This window comes from Passer montanus, unplaced genomic scaffold, assembly GCF_014805655.1.
Source record: "Passer montanus isolate IOZ18808 unplaced genomic scaffold, ASM1480565v1 scaffold190, whole genome shotgun sequence".
In the NCBI taxonomy this organism is placed as follows: domain Eukaryota; kingdom Metazoa; phylum Chordata; class Aves; order Passeriformes; family Passeridae; genus Passer; species Passer montanus.
The window spans coordinates 348,691-371,278 of record NW_024366481.1 but is presented as its reverse complement, the minus strand read 5'-3'; the positions used below and the strand labels follow the sequence as shown (position 1 = coordinate 371,278).

The window sequence follows — 22,588 nt, the reverse complement described above, 5'->3', positions numbered from 1 at the left end:
CAGAGACTGATCAAAGACTGAGTGAGCTGAGCTGCAGCCCGGGGAGGGGACTGTTCTGAGTTTGCCATCTCTTTTGGAGCTGCAAGAGGTTTTATTATTTAATATTGTTTGGGTTCTATTGTTTAATAAACAGGTTTCTTTCCACTTTTCTCCAAGGAGATATTTTCTCCCGAACTGGTTGGGGGGAGGGGCCGATTGAGTCTGCTTTTGTAGAGAAGCCCCTTTGGGGGTTATCTCCCAAATTTGCCCTGGTTCAAATCCCTTTTATTTTACTAATTTCTTTTAATTACAAGTAACAACACTTTGGATACAGAAAAGCTCATCGCTGCACTGCTTTGAAAAAATCTTGACTTTTCATAGATGTTACGTAGGGTTTTTTTCTCTTGAAAAAAAGAAAAATGCATTTAAAAGGTACCTTTTGTGTAAGTTGCAAAACCCAGACTCTTAAAAGAGCAAAGCTTTGGTATGGACATATTTTTAAATTGTCTAGAATTCATTAGTTTTGAGATCGGAAAAAAAATACAATACTGTGTACAGGGTCTGTGTATGAAAATTACAGAATATTACTGAATAATTCCATTATTCAGAATTTATTTCATCTCCTGACTCTTGCTTCTTCTAAAAATATTTTCTGTGGCACAGTATGAAAAATGGTACTTTGAATTCCAGTAAGCGCTTTTTGCCTTGTAGCCAGTCTTTTTTATTTGTTCTTGCTATTGATGGGTCTGTCATGATGATATTGAAAAGACGTTCACTAACTTGCATTTAATTTTCTACATTAAATTAGGCCACTGAGCATTCAGGACCTGGGGGCTTACTGGCCCCTTTAGTGTAATAGTCATTGTTTACTATGGTTTTTTTGTACATCAGAACTATGTTCCTTCAGCTATATAATTTTCAGCATACACAGTTTCAATAGCACATGGCAGTATTCTTGGATTTGAAGCTTCAGCTGCATAAAGCAATCTACATCTCGTTCTGGTGGGCCTGATGGTGTTTGAAATAGAAGTAGTAATAATAGGTGCCATGAAGGAAACCTAATCTTTTGCTCCCAGGCATGGTAATGATAGCATTTGTAGTAAGAATAACATGAGTCTTCTTGTGGGTTTACAGTGCTGCTAGGGCCTCAAAGAAAACAAATCGTGGGGTTGCTTCTAGTTGAGATACTTTTCTGTTAGTTACATATCCAAAATTTGTTTTTACAAGACTGACTGATTTCTCTGTGCTTACATTTTTCCATCTCTTAATTCAAAATAACTGGTGTTCACTTTGAGAAGAACTTCCATATAATCCAATAGATTGAACTGCCAGATAAGTTTATGCATGACAGTGCTGAGGTAGACATTGTAGAATATATCTGATCACAATTAAAATTATGACACTTGATCACTTGCTCACATGAAATACCATTTACATCAGTGTCTCAGCAGCTGTTACATGAGTGTGCACTTTAGGGTAGGATAGGATGTATTTACCTTGTGTGTTGTTATTGTAAGGATTTCTTAATTAAGCTTAATTTCTTATAGGAGGTACTGAAACAGCTACAAGGAAGCATTGAAGATGAGGCAATGGCATCTTCTGGACAAATTGACTTACTGGAACGTCTTAAAGGTAAATCTAGAATTACATTTTAAGTAGGTTCATTTATTTGTCTATTGTTTCTAGTTTGGGATAAAATTTTCAAAGTCATTTTTGTCTTCCTTTCAGTGCTGACCTTGGTGATTAGGCATAGTCTCAGTCCCTAAACATTTTTGCTAAACATTTTAATACACATCTTGCGGGGGAAAAAAAGTCTCCATTTATACTTTTGCTACTGTAACTCTAGAATGTCATATGAACTGTGTTTGATATAACTCACATTTCTTTCTTTAGGAAAAAGAAGTTAATGTTGGTGTAGTTCCACCAATTTCCTAAATTTCTTTGCATATCCTGCCTTCTCCATGTCATATTACTGGAATTGTTTCTGTCATTCTGCAAATTTATGGCCCCTTCCCTATAGCAAGTGCTGGAATGTGTATATCCCATTGTATGGGAAGTGCCGGCAAGCTCAGACCACTAACTCCCTCTATACATCCATCATCCCTGCCACTGACCCAGAAATTTCATAGGGATGTCTATGTTTAAGACTCCTGTGATGAACACGGTAGTCATCTGTTATATGATGGTGAAACATTTGCAGGATCTCTGGAAAAGAAATTTTTAGGAAGTGGGCCACAAGGTAATTCACATGATGTTTAAGCAAAACTCTGCCCATTTCTTAAGTCCTCTGGGAAGGAGGCAGGCAGGCTTTTGTAGGCTACTGTTCTGATTGCCAGGATTGTAGTTTGGCAATCTGCTCAGATAACTGCTGTTCTCCAAGTCCACCATATCCATTGTTTTTGCTCACAGTATTTTTGCTACATTTCTGTGCAAAATGCTCCCATAAAAAAAAAACACATGGATTTGTTCAGGAAGTAAGAAATGAAGATATAAATGATCTTTTAACTTTGTGCTACTGAACTTTCAGCTCTGAAAAATGTTTGCTGTTTATTATCCAGAACTGAATTTGGAAAGCACCAGCTTCGCTGGGGTGAAGCTAAGGCCAAAGATGTCTGTGCGTTCATATGGGAGCCGGGAAGGGTCTGTGTCGAGCCGCTCAGGGGAGTGCAGTCCAGTCCCCATGGGATCATTTCCAAGAAGAGGCTTTATGAATGGAAGCAGAGAAAGCACTGGTTACTTAGAAGAGCTAGAAAAAGAGAGGTAATTTATTTGTTTATTCCTCCAGTATGGATTGACTTATAATTTTAATGTGGAAGTTTACTGACACACTTAGTATTTAGCTATCATGAATATGGTTTTGATCAGTAATGTATTTACCTGTCATTTATCTTGACCAGTAAGAAACCAGGGATCTACATTTTCTTTAGATGCACATGTGGAAAAATATTTTTAAAAACATGAAGTATTCAGTTTCTACTTTTTTTTCATATGTGCATTTCATTGTTAGTCTTTGTTGGCTGAAGGGGTTTTTTTAATTTTCATAATCAGATTGTCAGTGTCTGGAATATATTTAAACAGTGAGGGTGGAGCATTCTAACCACCTCTGTATCTCCTCACCACTTCTGATAAATGCTGAAGCTGTAACAATGTGATGGTGGAATAGTTTTCTCTCTTTTGCAAATGGTTATTAAGTACCATAACTGGTTTATCAATTATTTACTATTAGCAGACATTTACCTAGTGATTCTACTCTCTCAGAAAATGTATCAGCTAAACTAAATATGTGTCCTTATCTTCAAGGTGTTGTTCCAGGATTTTGTATTGACAAAATCCTGGAATTTCTTTTCTTAAAAGGCAGTACCCATTTACAGGAAGTCATTTACCCATTATAACATTTCAGGTTATAATACAGAAATGTAGCACTTTATCAATCACTTACAAAGGAAATGCAAAGTAAGAGACATGCAGCTGTTTCCACTGAAGTCATCTTTATTTCTTAAAATGGATGTGACTGAAATAACAGATGTTTTCAGAAGCCCATCTGCAAGGCAGGGTTTCCTAAAGATTGAGCCCTACTTAATGGATGGGATATCAAGCTGTGGGCTGCAAAACCAAATAAACTGGAACACAGTATTTTTATGCCTAGTAGATATTAACAAGCAAAAAAAAATCCAATTTGAAGTTGTAATAGAAAAGTTTTGTGGATAACAAGTGCTTTGTCGATAGCCCTCTAGAAACCCCTCCTCTAAAGGATTTTCTCTGAAGATCAGCAAAATTTTTGCAGCCAAGACCTGAAAGGATGATGCTTTTCTTCTAAGATCCAGGTCCCTATATTTTTTTGGTCCTACTATCAGCAGAATGAAAGTAACTTGCCGTGGGTCCATACTGAGCCTGTTCTAGCAGCCACTCTATTTTTTACCTTCTCTTAGCTAGGACCACCACTAATTATACTTATTCTGTTGCATAAAATGTAGATTCCTGAGGAGCTGTATAAGAATATTTAGGAATTTGGGAAACTGTCTGCTTGTTCTTCTCAGTCTTTGAGAGTGTGTCTGGTTTTTACTGTCTTAACAAACGGTGCATTTGTTTATATTCTTCCAGTGCTGTATTTTACTACAGATGATGCTAAAATCTTTTAAACACAGTTGGAACTTCCAGTGTGGTTCCAGTGAACTCCTGCTCACTTGGAACAAGCAGCATTTCTAACAGCCAGAGTTCTTTAAGGTGATTAGCACCTCTGATTTATGATCTGTGGTCCTTCCCCGTCTTGGTGGATTCTGAGGTGATAGTTTTTAGGACATTTTTCTTGGCAGTGAAGACAACTTAGGCAGTGAACCAGTCTGTGTTCCAAATAATACTGGAGAAAAGGGATGAGGATGTTTTAATTTCAGAGTAGCTTAGACACTGTTACTGTCATAGGTGGTGGGGTAAATATTTGTGCTTTGGAGAAGATGGATGTATGGAAGCATGGCCAGACCACATCTGGCTTCATTATTAGTGAAATGACAGATAATTCTTTAAGCTGTTTTAGGGTATGTGTGGAAGCGTGTAGGGCATTGATAAGAGCCCTGTGTAGCCAAATAAATCAAAACTTCCGGGGGGGGGGTATAGGACTGTGCATCTAAAATCACTACTGTTTCTAAAAGAAAAATAAACACTTCTTTTCCTATGTTTTGTGTATGAACTTGTTTGGCATATTTACTAAATTTTTGTGTATCTAAATGTATATATTTACTAATCAATTTTAGTTTTTTGCACTTTAACAGACTTTCAAGAATTTGTTGAACTTGACAAGCCTAAAATAATTCAGAATACAATAACACTTTCCAGAAGTATGCAGCAGGAGACCATTTCCATTCAGTATTTTAACACACTGGCACAATATATGTTATTTATTGGCAACAATGTTTGTGGGAGAACTAAATTATGTATTTAAATATTTACAGCAATTCAGTGGGTACCTGGCATCCAGTCAGGGTCAATCCACTGCACTTGACTGAAGGTAAACTGAGAGGAAGACAATTTATCAATTAATTTGCCTGCCAGAATAAAGATGAAATTATTGGCACGTATCTCATTTGCTTGGCTCTCCTCTAATTGTAAAGTTTAAAAAAACAAAGAGAAAAATGGGCAGTGGCAGCACTGTGCTTTTAAATTGCCAGTTTAGAATACTCTGATAATGAAATATCTTTTGCTTTCTCTGGCTATTTCCAGGTATACTTGGTAAGAGAATTAAATCAACAGCAAAATTTTTCATAGTACACTGCAGGCTAATTTTTGTGTTTGCCCTTGGCAATTTAGCAAATTTAATAATCTCACCTTTTTAAATTCTGTAATTGGCCATTAAGATGGCAGCCTTCTGTGAAATTATATATATTATTTATATTTCATATGAAAATGTTTGTATGCCTTCTTTATTCCTTCTGGCTTATGCCATTTCCTTTTTTATTTCTTTATTGTTGATTTGAAGCATTTTCTATCTTGTGGCTTCTTTGTTCTATTATGCTTTCTCCTTTTGGCTGGCTGATAAAACTTATGTCAAACTTTACAGCACGAGCAATGTTTTCAAGATTTTATTTTATCTCCCACCAACTGAAGTGAAAGTATTAATTACAGTTGTAATTTACATAATGCAAGTAGAGTAGCATATAGTTTCCCTTCTCCCTTTTAGCCAGGGATAATATTGACATAATTATGCAGAAAATACATGCAAAACAAGTCAAGAGTTTTCTGCACTCATTCAGCTTCCTCTGTTGTTAGGAGCTTCACAAGTGCCGCACGAAAAGTCTTTGAAAAACCCACCCTTCAGCAGAACAGCACAAATTGAAAACTTTTTGTTAACTCGTGAAAATAGTGTCAAGTTCCAAAAGCTTTCTCCATTTGCTTTGCTGAATTCTCAGTGAACTTGACAGGGTATGACAGAGAACAGAATTTTTTTTGATGCTGTGGAAGTCCTAATGTAAACATCTTGGGGATATAAAAAAGATGGAATAACTGCACTGTTTTTTTCCGTCTTGTTTTTCATGACCAGTAGCAGCTCTTCTACTTTAAATCCTCCCCTAACCCCAAGAAGCTCCAGGAGACTGAGAAGCAGTTATGCTTCTGGTTGGAATAGTATCTGAGAGTAAACTTCAAGGTGGGGAACAGCTTATCAGACACATCTACAGAGAACTGCTGCTTATTGCTGCTTATTTTCAAGAAAACTGAGATGCAGCCTGCTGTAGTTAGCAACCTTTCAGATTCTGTGCTGGGAGAACTTAAAGACTGTTAAAACCTGAATTCTCACAGAGCAGAGATACCAAACTAGTAATCCCAAATGAAGCAGCACTTCACAAGACAAAATGACAATATTAAACTAAACAAATTGCCCTTGGGTCATGCCTTATGTTGTTTATGCAGCACTGATGGTTCCTAAGTTATTTTCTTGCTTCCAGCATCCATTGTGCATGTCAAAACAGATTGAATGACACACTGTCTCACATACTGAATACCCTACATTTCATAAGAGGAACTTAATCACGTTTACTTAGCTGAAAGTAATCCCTCCGGTTTCTGCTACCAGTTCTTTGACATCCAGAGGCAGAATTAGTCAGTCGTTACACATTTGCAAGTCCTCAAAAGTAAAAATACTTTTTTTATAAGGATTGCATTAATTGTGCTTTTGCAAATTTTATTTCACAGCCTGGACACAACTGGTGCCTGGGCACTCAAGGTGGTAAAAAGAGACGCTATGCAGAATTCCAGTCTGTCCAGAGATTAGATGCTAGGGCTGTATGGCAAGAGAATGGGCAGGTTGGGGGCAAAAAAAGCTTTCTCAACAAGCTTTTCCCAAGCACAGTCTATTAGTTTTGCCTTCAGTCTGTCTAAAGTACTTTAGGAATTTCTGCCAGCCACATCCTTGTGACTGAAGAATTACTGCTGTCCTGTGATACTCTTCCAGTTACCTGCCAAATTATGGTAATTGCTTGTTACTTCTTTTCAGTCATTTTTATTGTAAACCTTGGCATCCTCAAATCTGTTTCAATGTTGGATCAAGTCTGAAGATTTATTCATTTTGTTTACATTTACAAACATTTAGCACTCTTAGATGTATGTAGTTTTCCAGTCTCACATTGAAGGGGAGGGAATCCTCTCGTTTAATTTTCCATTTGCATGCAGGCCAGGCACTTGAATAGGATATGGAATAAATGTTAAATAAGGAAAATCAGCTTGAAATATTTTTAAAGCAGGAAATAAGTCAATTAGATTCTTGTAAATACAAATTTTAAAATGCTTTCTTCTTTGTTTTGTGTGGAAGATGGATTATCTTCTCAAATAATGGCTGTGATGCATTATCAAAATAGTCTGAGGAAATTTGTACTTTTGTTGTATGGTGTGTAACTGTTCCTTAATGACTTACAGTAATTATTCATTATGTGTTTGTGTCCTTTATAAAGATTCATGTGCTCTTGCTCAGAACTGCCACAGCCAGAGAGGGATGCAAAAGTTAAGGGATGGGAAGTAATACTGGGCAAACTTGTATGGAGCTTTCTGTCTTCTGGCTAAGTGTTGATTTTTGTAATTTCTGTTAATGAGCGATATTAAAACATCAGAAAGAAGAACAGTACTCACAGAAAGCATTAGAAAGAAAATAATAAACTTGTATTTTAAAAAAATGAATGGCTTTTTTATTTATTCCTACAAGACAGATTTTGCTGAAAAATTTTAGTATGTATTTTGAGGAGTATTGTAGACATGAGCATTATTTTATTATATTCATAAGATTTAGAATTATATAAAATTCAGTTCATGAAGGATTGATAAAGTAGCGTGTGAAAATTTTAGTAATTTTTTCCTCAGTAGTCTGCATATATTACTCATTTTGTCTTTCCCAAATATTACTCAGGTATGCAGTGTGCTTTTGATACCTATTTAAGCTGCAAAGGTATCTTGTCTATAATATTTGGTGGAAAATACTGGTTTAAAATACTTTAGACATTCACAGAAATGGCTTATTTTGTCTGCTTTACCCATAGTTTTGCTATGAGTGACAAACTGAGTAAAAGGACACAGTGCAAAGGTGAAGGTTCTCAGTTCAGTAATTCAGGATTGAGGGTTGTACATGTTTCTTTGGCAGACCTTTTCTTAAATGCTGTTTGTACTATACAAAATATATTTTTGAAAGTAGCAGGGTACAAGCTAACACACCACTAATAACTGGTTTTGCTTTCACAAAATGTCTCTTTGGATTTCAAAGTGGGTGTTTTAGAGACATATGTATATTTTTCTCTCTCATAGATGAGGACCTGTAGTACTTAGCACAGAGGAGTGGATTGGTTGATTAGCCAGGGCCAGGGAACTGAACTCAAATGTCTCCTTAGTGCCTTCTTCAAACCTCCGGATGGAAATGAGGTATTAATGGTGAGAAACTTCCTCCTTCTGCTTTTAATAGATCTCTGTTGCTTGCGGAGCTTGAGAAGGAAGAGAAAGAAAAGGACTGGTATTATGCCCAGCTTCAGAACCTAACTAAAAGGATTGATAGTCTCCCCCTTACTGAAAATGTAAGTACCTTCTGAGTGCTTGGTGAGGTCTCTGTGGCTAGTCTCTGTTTAGATGCTGTCTGTATTTTATTAATTTGGTGGCATTCTCTACTATCACTTTAGTTCCAAACTTTTTTTCATTCAGTGTGTAATGATAACTTAGTCTAAATAATGCATTTCGTACAGAATTTTACACATCAAAATTCATCCATATCAATATAAATGTCAGTGAAAACAGAGGAACATTGAGAAGTCATTATGGCACATTAATTGCACTTTCCTTAACTCTCTTCTCCATTTTTCTTTTGTTTGGTGGATTTTTCTAGTTTTGAGCATACTGTTAGCACATGACAAGGTACACATGAGCTGTTATTTCATAACAATCAGTAAAGTGATTCTATAGCCTATGAAGGTGTTTGCTGTAACTTTTACCTTGCCACCTCCAAGCTATTTATAGTCAAGTCACCATTATCTGGGATAATAAACATGTCTGATATCCCACATAATGCAGGATTTCCTGTTAGATGTCAGCAACATGGATGTATCTGCAGTCCATTCTTCACATAGAGAGTTGGGAAGGTGTGGTTGAGAGAGTCACACCTGATGAAGGATCAGTCAACCTTCTTGAAATGGAAACAGACAGCAGAAGCACTTCTTCAGTGGGTAGAAGTAACACTGAGTCATGGCTGAGCTTAGCAGACTACCATAACCAAGGGAGAAGGCCTGAGAAAGATTTTAAGGAACTGCAACTCATTCTCAAAGCACTGTCAGCTGTATCTGTGTCACTGTCATAGGTTTTAAAGTTGCCTACTCTGTTCCATAGATAACGAATTCACTTAGCTACCTTTAGGATTAGAATGCTTTACTTCACATCTGCACTAAAGGTCTTTTTTAGCAATTTATATCCATTACTGCTTAGGCCAGATGCAGCAAAATGACAGGTCCCATTTGGTCCTTGCAGATGATTGTCTTGTTTTGATTTTCTGAATTGACCTTGGTGAAGTCTTCTGGAAAGACTGCTCTTGGAGACTCATTTATTTACAGACTGAGTAATTGTCGAAAGCCAGTGAAGAGCTTTGCTCCTGCCTCAAAACTTCTTTCGGTTCAAAAGTCTTCCCTTAGGCTGTATTGCTGCACTTGGGTTTAACACTTGTGTTCTTTTCACAGGGTAGTTAGAAATAAGGTAAATAGCGGCAGTATGAATACCCATCACTATGTTAATACATCTGAATATTTTTGAAAATGCCAATTCAGATGGCACACATCACAGTTTTGTTGGTAGCAGCCAGATATTCCTGTAAGGAATTATACTTTCTCAGTGCTTGTTTATTATATTTAGTCATTTGACAAAACTGAGGTATAGTCTGCTGGTTGAACGTCATTGTGTACTTGTTTTTCATAATGCAGTCATGTTTTAAGAATGTATTGTTTAAGAATGTTTTGTTTGTTTATGAAATTTGTTGTAGAAAAGTAATAGTTCTGCTTTTTATTCTGAGAAATACATTGTTTACATAAATGTTATTTGCTAAAATGCCTTCCCTGTACTCTTCTTTCAGTTCTCCTTGCAAACAGATATGACCAGAAGGCAGCTGGAGTATGAGGCCAGGCAGATCAGAGCTGCAATGGAAGAACAACTGGGCACTTGTCAGGACATGGAGAAGCGAGCACAGGTAGAGTTTGTCTTTTACCATTAAAAGCAAGGGAAAAGGTTTTCCTGCATAATTCTTAAATTATTGGTAATTGTATCTTTAAACTCTGTGTAAACACAGCACTTAGTTAGCCTTTCAAATTTACAAATAGGAATCAGGACATAGGAAATAATTGCTTGGCAAACAGTACCCTCGTCTGCCTGTTGTAAATAATCCTTTTGATGCAGCAGATGTAGAAAATTTATTCTAGAGAAAATTTCTTTTTATGATGGTTTCCTTACAATTTACTACCATTTTAGCTTCAGAAAAGCCAGTGTATTTGCAACTGCTTTTTTTTGCATCTTCTTGGTGGGTTTCTTCACGCGTCTAAGTTTAGAATAAAATCCAGCTACTGTTTTTAAGTTTCCTTAGCCAGAAAAGATGTATTAGGGGATAATCTTTTCAAACAAGGTGTTCAAGTAAAATGTAATTCACATACATATCTGGAAGTTGTTTGCTCTCACCAAGAGTTGTTTTGCATTCATGATGAGGATATGTACATATCTAGCCACATGGCCCACCCATTTGGAAGTATAAATCAGAATGCAATCATATGCAAATCGTAAATTAAATAATCCGATTCTTGCAGGTTATAAAAAATAATCCTCCACAGTAGGAAAGCAACAATTCAAATTATTTATTACCATTTATTTCTAGCTCTATTAGATAACCAACTTAGTAAGATTTGGGGTGTTTTTTGGTGAATGTAACGATAATCAGTTTTTTCAGTACAGTCTTCTTAGGCTCTATCTCCCTCACTAGGTTGACTCAACACAAAATTTTGCTACATGAGAAACATTTCTAATTTGGTTTTGCATTTAAGTTAAAGCAGCTGTTCTGATTACAAGAGGTAATCAGAATAGTTGCTCTAAACTTTAAAGTGAGTACTCTAGTAGGACTTTTCAGAAAATTCCTACAGTTTAAAGTATTTAGCCAAAGAGATACTCTGCAGCTGTCGGGTTATGTGTGCAGGGCTTTGTGTGTGCTGATGTTCTGAGGCAGGCCCAGGTTCAGTCTGTCTGGAGAGTCGCTGGCTCTGATCTGGGAGCTGTAGGGCAGTTACCGAGGTTTATCAGCAGGGGTGTGCCCTCCACACATTCAGCTGTGCAATTTGTGTCAGCCTGTCCCGAGTGAGGGTCCTGCACAGTGAAACTCTTGGGAAGCTTCTGCTGCTGTTAACAGGCTTAAGTTAGAGGAAGGTGAATTAAGCTAAGTAGAAATAAGCTGAACAGGCTAGGCTGCTGCATTCTAAATGCACTCAGGCAGGGATCAAAAGAAATTGTTCAGACACACAACTTGGCCGTAATTTTATTGTTATATAGAAGTAATCAAGCTGACATGAATTCGCTTCTTCCCTGATTGTTGGGGGTTTTAAATTTGGTAGGGGGAAGAATGTTGCCATGCTGAAATGGTGAAACATTTTATGGCTTTCTGAATAAATGTTTGACATGGGGTCTGTCGCAGCAGTTTCACTCACTCTCTGTATGTGTGTAACACATACTTGCAGAAATTACAGTGCCTATTGTGATTATATAAAGATTATTGAATACAAAGTAACTACTTCTGCCTGCGCTTCTTGTGAATTTAACTGGTAATTCCCCTTGGTTTCATTCTACCAAGGACCTGTGCCAAAAATGTGTACAAGCTCACCAATGTACAAATATATAAGAATTATTGCACTGTGATCTTTAAATGTGTAAATTGAACATTTGTATTTGGCAAGGATATTCAACTTAGTAGTTTTACCATTTTCTTTCTGCTCCATATTTTCTTTCCACCCAAACTGATTGGGATACACGATACTACACAAAATGTAGGCTGAAGGGAGGGACCATTTCAGCCACATAAAGGCTGGTATTGCAGACGTCTCTGAATTAAGAGTCCCAGAGATTATTCTGTGAGAGAGCTGGTAACCTGCAGTTGCCCACATAGTCATTGCACTTTTCTGTAGCTGCCCTTTCTCATGAGCCTTGAAACAATGGCCTTCTCCCATTTTTTGTGTGGCATGATTTGGCTTTGTGTCCTTCTGAAGCAACTCAACCCACAGCAACTCACTGTTTATGTTTTCTATTAAGATTGTTCACAAGCACTTGCCCAGCAGTTGTTCAGAAAGATGGATAAGAAGGCTGTTGGCAATTTATTTAAGCTAGTTTAATGATTTATTTTAACTTGTAAACTTGTAACTATTCTCTGAAGCCAGTAATTTCACACAGTAGTGCTTACTTGGAAAAAAGCATTCTTAATGATATTTTATTTTTACTATTTTTATTTGTTCAAAGGTTGCTACTGTAGCAACCAATAGTCAGCATGTAGCCAATATATTTGGCTGTAAGTAGAAGCAAACTTAATTTCTGTAAGATATATTTAAAAATACTTCAATTCTAAGACTGAATTCATGTTCCCATAGAATTTATTTTTCCTTCAAGTCAGAGCAAAAAGGATCTAGGTTTTTTGAGGTTAAGAGTTCCTTAAAATCTTACATTAAATTACCATTCTTATAAGAATTTATCCCAAGATATCTAAAAGTTTGCTAAAACAGCAGACCACTAAAGATACAAGAAAATTTAGATCCTGGAGTTTCACACAGATAAACATTTCAACACTGTTATATTTATATGGTGGTCTTATATATATATACCAAGCCATTAATGCATTTTTCTATTATATATGTTTATTTTGGGAAAAAACCTAACCAAACAAAAAAGGCAGACAACATTTTAAAAACAAAATGTTATTCCCTGTTTTCACTTTCTAAGTAGTGAATATTTTTCTGTCATTGTGAGTGTGGAGGAATTTTATTTTTGTTTTGTTAGACATGTTACTGGGACAGTGAAAGCCAAATAATGTATAACTTCAAATGTAAAGTTACTTTCTGCAACTATTTTATGTTATTAAAGTAAATATATTAATAAATGGGAATGTAGTATGAACAAACACAAATCAAAGGTGATATTTCTCAAGTAGGTTCTAAAGTTACAAACACTGATGCTTGTTCCATTCTTTAGCCCATTTGCCATTAGGCTCCACCCCTTTGTGGCAAGAAATGCATCCCTTTTTTCTGTTCTACGGTGTTTGGTACAAAGTGTGGTCCTGGTTAGTCAAACTCCCCAGTTTACCTGTACTAGAAAAAATTAATTAGAAGAATGATCTGGACTTTAAATCTCTGGACTGAAATTGGAAAGGGTGTATAGAATTCCTGTCCCTTTGGAGGACTCAGTTAGTAATACTTGGCAAATCATGCTGTACTTAATTGTTTTCATCTGCACAACATTTTTTTCCTGTGTTTAGTTGCATATATAAAGATACTCAGATATTCTTGATGCCCTTTATTGGCTACATTGCTGGTTATACAGAAAGAAACTCAATTTATGGGAAATTTTGGGGAGACCTGTGTCTTTTGAGAGCTTGAAAGGGGACCTGTAAGAAACTTTTTAGCAGGCAATAGTGATAGGAGATGAGGCAATGGCTTAAAATTAATGGAGAGTTGATTCAGATTAGGTACAAGATAGAAATGTTCTGTGGTGGGAGTGGTGAAACACTGGAAGAGGTTCAAGGTCAGACAGGGCTTTCAGCAACCACATTTACTTGAAGATGTTCCTACCTTTGGCAGGGAGTTTGGAGCAGATGAACCTCCAAGGTCCCTTCCAACCCTGACTACTCTATAATTCTATAAAATTCAAGTAATTCTTAAGGACAATGAGAGACATATTTTGTCAGTTGTGCATCATGTCACCAGTGCATAGATATTCCCAGAAATATTTTTCTATTATCTTTTTGATACTTAAAAATTTCTTGAACTAGGAGCTAAGGGTGACATAAATTATCTGTTTTCCTCTGTGCTGAAGCTTTTATGTGTTTTCCAGTCCTTTGCTTTACAAAATCAAATCAAATTTATAGCTTAAAGTTACAGCTTTCCAGCTCTACTAAATGTTGATGCTTATGGTGTTTTCCCCACAACTGCTTCTGATGTGTGTTTCAGTAATTCATATTTTGTGGTTACATTTTCTTTTGTGTTTCTAAATTTTCTAGATAGCTTTGTGTTTCTATTGCATGTGCATCTTCTGGCATTAGCACCTTTTGAAAGTTCATCTTATTTACATTTTCAGATTATAAATCTGTCAAATAAGGTTGGTTATAATGCTGATCTGTGCAGTGTCCACTAGACTGCTTTTCTAGTACAGCGCTCTAAATGTTAATCAAGTATAGGCATTAGAACTTTTTTCAACAATATATCCATTTTATTGATCTATCCATGGCACCAGTTTAATCAGTTTGGTCTTCTGCCGACATTTAAAGTCAAATAATGTGAATTTATTAAATTATCAAGGTTATATACTGACTGTTTTACAGACTGATAATGCATCCTCCAAATGCATACTCCACAATTTGTGTGGAGTATGTGTATCCTGTTACATTTGGAGTCTCTTAACATTCCCTTTTCTAGCCGCAGAATGATGGCAGTGGGAAATGAGTAGCAATATGCCTGTAAAAGACTGATTCAGAGATGTCTGTAAAATCCCAGATAAACCAAAGAAGCAAAACACATCTTATTTACATTTTCAGATTATAAATCTGTCAAATAAGGTTGGTTATAATGCTGATCTGTGCAGTGTCCACTAGACTGCTTTTCTAGTACAGCGCTCTAAATGTTAATCAAGTATAGGCATTAGAACTTTTTTCAACAATATATCCATTTTATTGATCTATCCATGGCACCAGTTTAATCAGTTTGGTCTTCTGCCGACATTTAAAGTCAAATAATGTGAATTTATTAAATTATCAAGGTTATATACTGACTGTTTTACAGACTGATAATGCATCCTGTGCTTCACTACAATTTGTGTGGAGTATGTGTATCCTGTTACATTTGGAGTCTCTTAACATTCCCTTTTCTAGCCGCAGAATGATGGCAGTGGGAAATGAGTAGCAATATGCCTGTAAAAGACTGATTCAGAGATGTCTGTAAAATCCCAGATAAACCAAAGAAGCAAAACATAGATTTTTTTTTTTTAATATATATATATGTATATATATATACTTAGCCTGTTAAATTCTTTTAAGATTTGTAGGAATGGAAAATCTCCGAGGTTGAGCAGAAGCAAAATTCTCTAATTAGTATAACAACTGAATGTAATAGAAATCTGTCAGGGTCTCATACCTTCTAAGACAGTCTGCAAATAAAAATGTCTCTCAGATCACTATAATGCAAGTAAAATTCTGATATTTGAGATGAAAGTGAAGTCATTTGCTAAAGATCTGCACAAAATGTCCGTTTCAGAAGCAGGAATATTGTGCAAGGTAAGGGAAGCATTTTTAAATACCTAAATGTGTGCTGTGTGACAACCTATTACATCCAAATGAGTATTCAATGTTATTAAAACCCCAGCTACTCCCTTCTGTTTTGAATGCTTGCAATCATTCCTTTCATTACAAAGAACACTTGAATTACTGCATGTAGTACCTCTGCTTGTACCTACTGAAGTAGGTTTGTTTTGTAGTCAGTAGTATTTTCCAAGAACTCTTCATGCTGTCACTTGGTACAATAAGTAAAAAGAGTTTTTGAGCAAAATCAAATGTGAAAATCCATTCATTTCAGGCAAGGGTGGCCAGAATTCAACAAATCGAGAAGGACATTCTTCGTATACGACAGCTCCTGCAATCACAAGCAGCTGAAGCAGAGGTTAGTGAGCAATAACTTGCCTTTTTTTTTTATTGTGGCATGTATATTTTCTCTAAAAAACCCAAAATATTTTAACAAAGTGGTAGGCAGGATTATTCCCATCAGCTGTTGATGTCACAATTAATCAGGTAGTCAATATTCTTAGACTGTTACTTGCTCTCAGTTTCTAATGAACTGAGGATGGAACACTTGGATTAGTCCTCATGCTACTGTGGAGCTTCTGTGAATAATCATATGTAAGTTAAAAGTTTAACTTGAAATTTCACTAAAAGTGTCAACGTGCCATGTGCTTATGAAAGCACATTTAGTCCTTGTTTTAGAAATAATTAAAACAATCAGTAGTACATGCCTTTGTAATTATGAACCTCTGATAAGCATCTTCATGGTTTGCTTTCTTTTGAAAGAGATAAGATGTAAAAAAAGAATTAATTGTCAGACTTCATTATAGAAGCCTGGTATATTTTAGTGTTTAAGTACAGAGTTCTATATTAAGAAATGCAGGATATTTCCTGTAAATTGCAAAGTCCATAGCAGTAATTGCCATTACCAAAAAATGCTCTTGTGGAAATTCACTTAGATTGTCAGCTCCATTTCTTCTACTGGTAAATCAAATTGTGTGTTTTACATTAATATTTTATGACTTGCCTTCACCCAAAATAACTACAGAAAAACTCAGAGCATCATTTGGATCACTAAAGGATGTATATTTTTCCATTTTGTAAATGGAAATTTTCCACTTGTTTCATAGTTCCAGGATTTGGGGGGGGAAATAAATTCTATAAGTGATGCAGACCGTAGTGTGTGAAATTAAAGTTGCCTGGGCTATTGATATAAGTCAGTCCAGGTGTTTATAGATATTGACAAGATCTCCTTGAGCCTTCTCTTTATCCAGCTGAACAGTCTCAGTTCTCTCAGCCTGTCTGTGTGTGAGATGCTCAGGACCCTTAAGGACTGCTGTGGCCTGCAGAGGACTTGTTTCAGTGAATCAATCATAAATCCAGCTTTATTGTGCTGGGCAGGCCTGAACAGGGCTTTGGATGCTGAGTGGAGAGGAAGGGCCACCTCCCTGGCATTGCTGGCAATATGCTGCCCCTCACTGCAGCAGAGGACACTGTTGGAATTTTTGCCGCAAGGCCTTTGGAAGGATGGCTTAGCAGGACCTCCAGGTGCTTCCCAGCTGGACAGCACCAGCCTGTGCTGGTGCCTGGGGTTGTTCCATCACAGATGCAGGACGTTGTATTCCCCTTCTTGAACAGGTTGTGCTTCCCTTCAGCCCATTCCACCCACCCATCCAGGACACTTTGGAAGGCAGCTGAACCCTGTGCTGTATCAGCTTCTCCAACTTGGGGAGGGTGCACTGTGTACCAGCATGCAGATACTGGACAGTATTGGACTCGGTTTGCTTCCAGCTGTACTTTGTGCTACTGATAGCACCCCCATGATTGCCAGATATTCCAGCAGTTTTCTAGTCCACCTGTCCTTCACCTCCTGCTTGCTCCCTGGGCAGCAGTGCAGGGACGTGCCAGATAGCAGTACCCGGCCATGCCCATTGCCCAGCACAGGCTTGGGAGCTTTCCCAGCAAGGCAGCTCTGCTGCACATTGTTCTTCCTTGTGTGCCTGTGCACAAGGAGGTTCTCTTATCTCAGCTGCGTGCATTGTCCTTGTGTTCCCACCAGCCAGGGCTCCTGCTTGCCAGCCCTACCTTCTGTCCTGGTTATTTCTGGTGTAATGCTCTCACTGCCTGGTTGACCAGCCTCCCAATAGATACTTTTGCCCCATATAGTCAGGCAGAGTATTTATCTTTTATTCTGGTAGGAAAAAAAAGACAGTATTTTGAACTTGAGCTCAGATACTCAGCATTGAGATGCAACTATAGAAAAAAGGTTTCGTCATAGTTTTTCACTCCTTCCACCAAATTATTTGGCTGCCTCATACACTAAAGGTCTGATATATTGAAATTTTCACATGATGTGTCTTATCTGGGAAATGTTTGGATATCTGGTTGCATAGTTATATGTCTTAGGACAGGCCAGCATGCTGATGGTGGTAAAGGAGACAGTCACTAGATACATCCTAATACTTTACAGTGTGTTTTAGTAATTTCCGAGTGATGACCATCTCCTACAGAGAACAGCTATATCTAATTCTGAAATTGTCTGGTGGTGCAGTCACACTGCAATGTCCACATAGCTGAAAAATACAAACATGAGACATTTTTTATATTTTTATCCTGTGCCTGATACTGTTACTGAACAAGTGTGTTTCTTTAAGAAGAAGTCTATGCAGTAGTGGGAAAATGCTGGAAAATTCTTTTAACCTTTGCACAGTAGTGTTTGATCCCTGTATTTGTGATTAATGCTCAGTTTTGTACCATACAGTGCTTAGTACAAATGCCAGCAATTAGCACAGCCTTGTGCTAACTCCCTACATCTGTCACTAATAAGTTGTGTTCCAACTTATGCTTCCTTATTTACTTATATCAGTAATTATTATGTACTAGCTGATACATTAGTTTTGAGGACAAGGATTGTGTGTGACAGCAGAAAATGATTAGAGAAGTACATTATGGCAGGATCGTATTTTTGAGATACTCTCAAGGAGAATAGATACATCAGAAGGTCTGAGCCATATCCATATTAGTCCATGGAAAGAATTAGCATATGTGCATGTATTAGGGAAATATAATTAATATGTATTTGTTTCAGGAATATACCCTGGTCTGTTAGTCTGTTACTGAGCATGCTTCAAGGATTATTCCCTATGCATTCAGCACTGGTAATAAACTGGTATTGGCTTTCTGACCTGGTAAATTGGTTGGAGAGTTTATTCCTGGTTTTCAGTGCCATTAACCAAATTGAGTGTGCTCCTTCTGTTATTAAGATCTGGTAACAACAATAATAAATATCACAGCTTGTCTGCTGATACAGTAGGCCCTGTGGTGATGTCAGTCACTGTGGAACCCAAGTGCAATATATCTTGAAGAGTAAGACTAAATATAATGCTGCAGCTTTTGGAAATCAATGAGCAGAGAAAAGTCTTGCACACATTTTATCACATTTTTAAGGGTTGGCAAATTGCTAAGTGTCATGAATGATTCTAGAAAAAAATTGAAGTCATATATCTGCAAGTGGTGGTGTCTTCATCCACTGTAGGGTTAGACCTGCCCAGAAAGATTTTTCAGCTCTTGGGTACAATATGAAATTATTTCAAAGGAAAAAGGAAATTTTTGGCAGTAGTGGTACAAGCCTTTCTTTCATAATATCTGTAACTTGAAAATAGTTCCATTAAGCAGTGTTGCCATAGATGAGATATAAAGGATTTTTTTCTTCCTGAGCTTATTCTCAACAGGTTTTAAACTGTAATGGACAGGAGCATTCTCAGTCATTTTTCTCACTTTCTTTTATCTTCAAATCAACTATAGCAAAATTATTTCTTATATTTCTTAGTTTCATTTGTTGCATTTTCCATTTTCTTATATATGTCTTACTTATACATGTATATCTATTGTGTTTAACATGGAGTAATGGCAATTCCTAATGAATATGTAAGTGTCTGCTTTGGCATCTCAGGTTGACAAAGCATTAGGTTAAATTATTTGTAATTGGCTTTCTTAGCAGAAATAGTCAAGGTTTGCTATGCTAGCTAGAGTTTATAATTTTGTACTAATAAATACATGGAAATTAATAACTGATAATGATAATTTGCTGACTTCAGAAGCACTTTGTGGCAAATGCAATGGAAGGAGTAGCTCCATGTCCCTGTAATCAGCACATGCAGTCTCCCACAATTTTGCTGCAAGAGAAACAAGTGAACTCTGTCAAGCTGACTTTCATGGTCTGATGCCAAAATGCAGCAATGGCAGAGGTTACAAAGCCAGCTTAGGCCTCCTCAAAAGTCATGCTTCGAAACAGGTTAACCCAGGGGACCTGGCTGCCATTCTCTGGCAGCTGTGCCTCACGTAGGGATTACAGAGCCTGCTGCTGTTCACATGCTCTGGTTCTTTGCTGATGTAGTTGGTGGCTTCTGTATTTTCTTCCACAGGTCCTGTGTTCAGTGTTAAAAGGCACCATGAAGGAGGGATATATTTTCAGCAGTTATATTGCCTCTCTGGCCATTAATGTGCAGTCCGTCTGATGAATATTAATTTATTTACAGTAATGCTGTATCTGTACAAAAATATATTTACATTATCCATGTGCATGGATATGTACTATTTTCATATATAGTAAATAAATATGTTTAATTATGTTATACATTATAATAATATAATACATATTTATATAAATACCCAATTTTCAATTAATAACCTGATTTCTGCTGCCTGTGTTGTTATTAACTCCTTTGTGCCAGTCTGCATGAAGAGGACAGCTCACTTCAAATTACTTCAGTGGCTGAAGTGGTAGGGAGTCTTCACTGTGAACTGCAGATTTAATGTTCAAGCCCAGCTGATAACTCATGTGACAGTAATGGTTTACACGTTGTGAGCATGTTCTGCATTTCAAATCAGATAACCCTGCTAGTAACTGTTAAAAACTGCCTTGCAAATTAATTTGTGTGTTGACTACATTTTGTATTGGCATATTCTTGAGAGTGCCTAGGGGGAATGGGAAAGTATCTCATTCATAAATAGCTTGTAGAAACAAATATATGTTAACAGAAGCAGAAAGTGTTAAAGTGGAGCAGAAACATTTCTTGTCAGGGAATGAAATATCTCTGTGTCTGTTCTATGGATGCAGCAGAACTATTTAATAGATACACCCCATTTTCACCACCCTGTCCCAACCCCTAGGAGTGTTCTTGAAAGAGGAGTATTATTCCCTCTCAGGTGACCCAGTGAGTCACAGCCCTGCTAATGAACCATTCAGATTTTCATCTCTAGGCATGTCCAGTACTGCTTTCTTTGAGCTTTGCAGACATTTAGCGACTGGAAAATCTGTCTTGATTTTGTCCAACTCATAATTACACTTTATTCAATACTGAAGGTGTGTTGTGAGCCAGGAATTCAGCATTACACTGAATTCATCTCATGTACAGAAGGCCTGATCTTGACTGGGTGCCCCACTCTTGTACTGAGAACCAAAATTTCTTCAGTTATGGTATGAGCATCAACAGCAGTTTCATTTCATACACAGAGAGGGTGAAAAATTAGATCAGATTTTAGAAAGAAGTAACACCGTGTGTGCTAAAATACTTTGAGATTTGCTTTGTAGCTTACTTATTTTCCATAAGTGAAGGTATAATAACAAGGAATTTTTAACCTATAGTTGTTTCCAATTTTCTCATATTATTAGTTTGTGTAATATCCTGCATTTTTTACATACCTTATTCATTTAGTTAAACTATATTTACACTTTCAAATTTTTCCCTAAATTAATCACTTTACATGCTGATTACTGGTTTCAGAAATTCTGTTTAATGTTAAGTGAGTCTCTTCTGTCTTACATGAACAAAACAGAGTTGTTTATGCCAGTGATACTGTATGAATTTAATCACTGAGAGTATCCAAAGATGTTTTAGAGTGTGTAGATTGAAGAGAGGTATTGTTAAAAGTCAGAGATAAATACCTTAAAGCAAGATGAGGCAGACTGCACTATCCTAGGCTCTGCAGCTCAAGAACATTGCAGAGCCACATAGAAACTGGATGACATATACCATATGTGCTAAACAAATTCATTAAGATTGTGTTGTCTGTTAGGTGGTAGCCTCTCAGTCTGTGAAATGAAGCTTGGCAACAAAAGCAATACTTAGAAAATAATATTGCTTTCAACCCCAGACTTCAGCCATTTCCATGGATTATTCATGTATTTCTGAAATGTTTTAAACATGTTAATAGGTAACATTTGATCTTCTAACATATTTCATAAATGCTCATTTAAATGCCTATCAGCAGCAGGGAGACCAATTTAATTTTTATGTAGATGTATAAAAGTCTGTTTTCCTAAAGGAACTGAAACCTGTCTGCACCAACTTGCCACATCAGTTAAATTTATTTTGACAAAATTTTAGATGGATCAGTATCAGGCTATATAAATTTCTTTTCTGTCAAAGTGGTAATTCCTGAATTGTTTGTCCTTGACATTTAGAAATATTCTTATAGTAGAGATACCCTTCTGTTCAAGCAGAAATTATTCATCTTTGAACATGAAGCTTAATTGAACAGTGCTGGCCATGGTCCCCAGTAAAAGCAAGGGATCACGTGCCCAGAAGAGCAGACAGTTGTTTGCTCCAATTCTGTTACATTTCTGATAGGGATGTGAGCACAGCTGGTGGAAAATGGTGCTGCTGTGTGTCACAGCGGATCCTTTGTCTTGCAGGGCTGTAATCCTCAGAGGAAATGCTTCTCTTTCATCTTGCAGTTTTTTGAAGGCGCTCAGTCTCGGCTGTTAATTTTTGAGGCTCAGGGTTATGAAATGCAAAGTGCTGCTCAGTGGCTTCCTGAGGATGCAGTATTGATGTGCTCACAGCCGAGAAAGCTTTGAATGATAAATTGTACCTAATTTCTGTTTGTAATTTCATAAACTCTTGTATTAACAGAGAGCTCCTCAAAGCAAGCATGAGGCAGGTTCCCATGATACAGAGAGGCAGAATGAAGGTCAAGGAGCAGCAGAAATCAGTGTGGCAACCAGCAGTACTGGTCAGGTAAGTAGAGTATTTTCCTTGTTTTAATACAATTAATATTTGAGACATATGATGCTTACATGTAATTATTTAACTTACTGTG

At 36.9% G+C, this 22,588-nt stretch overlaps 1 protein-coding gene across 5 annotated transcripts in view; it reads left to right on the top strand.

Annotated features, from left to right (window-relative positions):
* APC (APC regulator of WNT signaling pathway) overlaps positions 1 to 22,588 on the top strand; it is a 90,819-nt gene that overhangs the window by 47,949 nt on the left and 20,282 nt on the right. For all 5 annotated transcript variants that reach the window (XM_039706385.1, XM_039706384.1, XM_039706382.1 and 2 more), the window contains 6 exons: positions 1,527 to 1,611; positions 2,538 to 2,739; positions 8,411 to 8,519; positions 10,055 to 10,168; positions 15,783 to 15,866; positions 22,402 to 22,506. In XM_039706385.1, coding sequence (XP_039562319.1) covers positions 1,569 to 1,611; positions 2,538 to 2,739; positions 8,411 to 8,519; positions 10,055 to 10,168; positions 15,783 to 15,866; positions 22,402 to 22,506 — 657 coding nt within the window. In that variant the 5' untranslated portion in view covers positions 1,527 to 1,568. The remainder of the gene's footprint in view (positions 1 to 1,526; positions 1,612 to 2,537; positions 2,740 to 8,410; positions 8,520 to 10,054; positions 10,169 to 15,782; positions 15,867 to 22,401; positions 22,507 to 22,588) is intronic.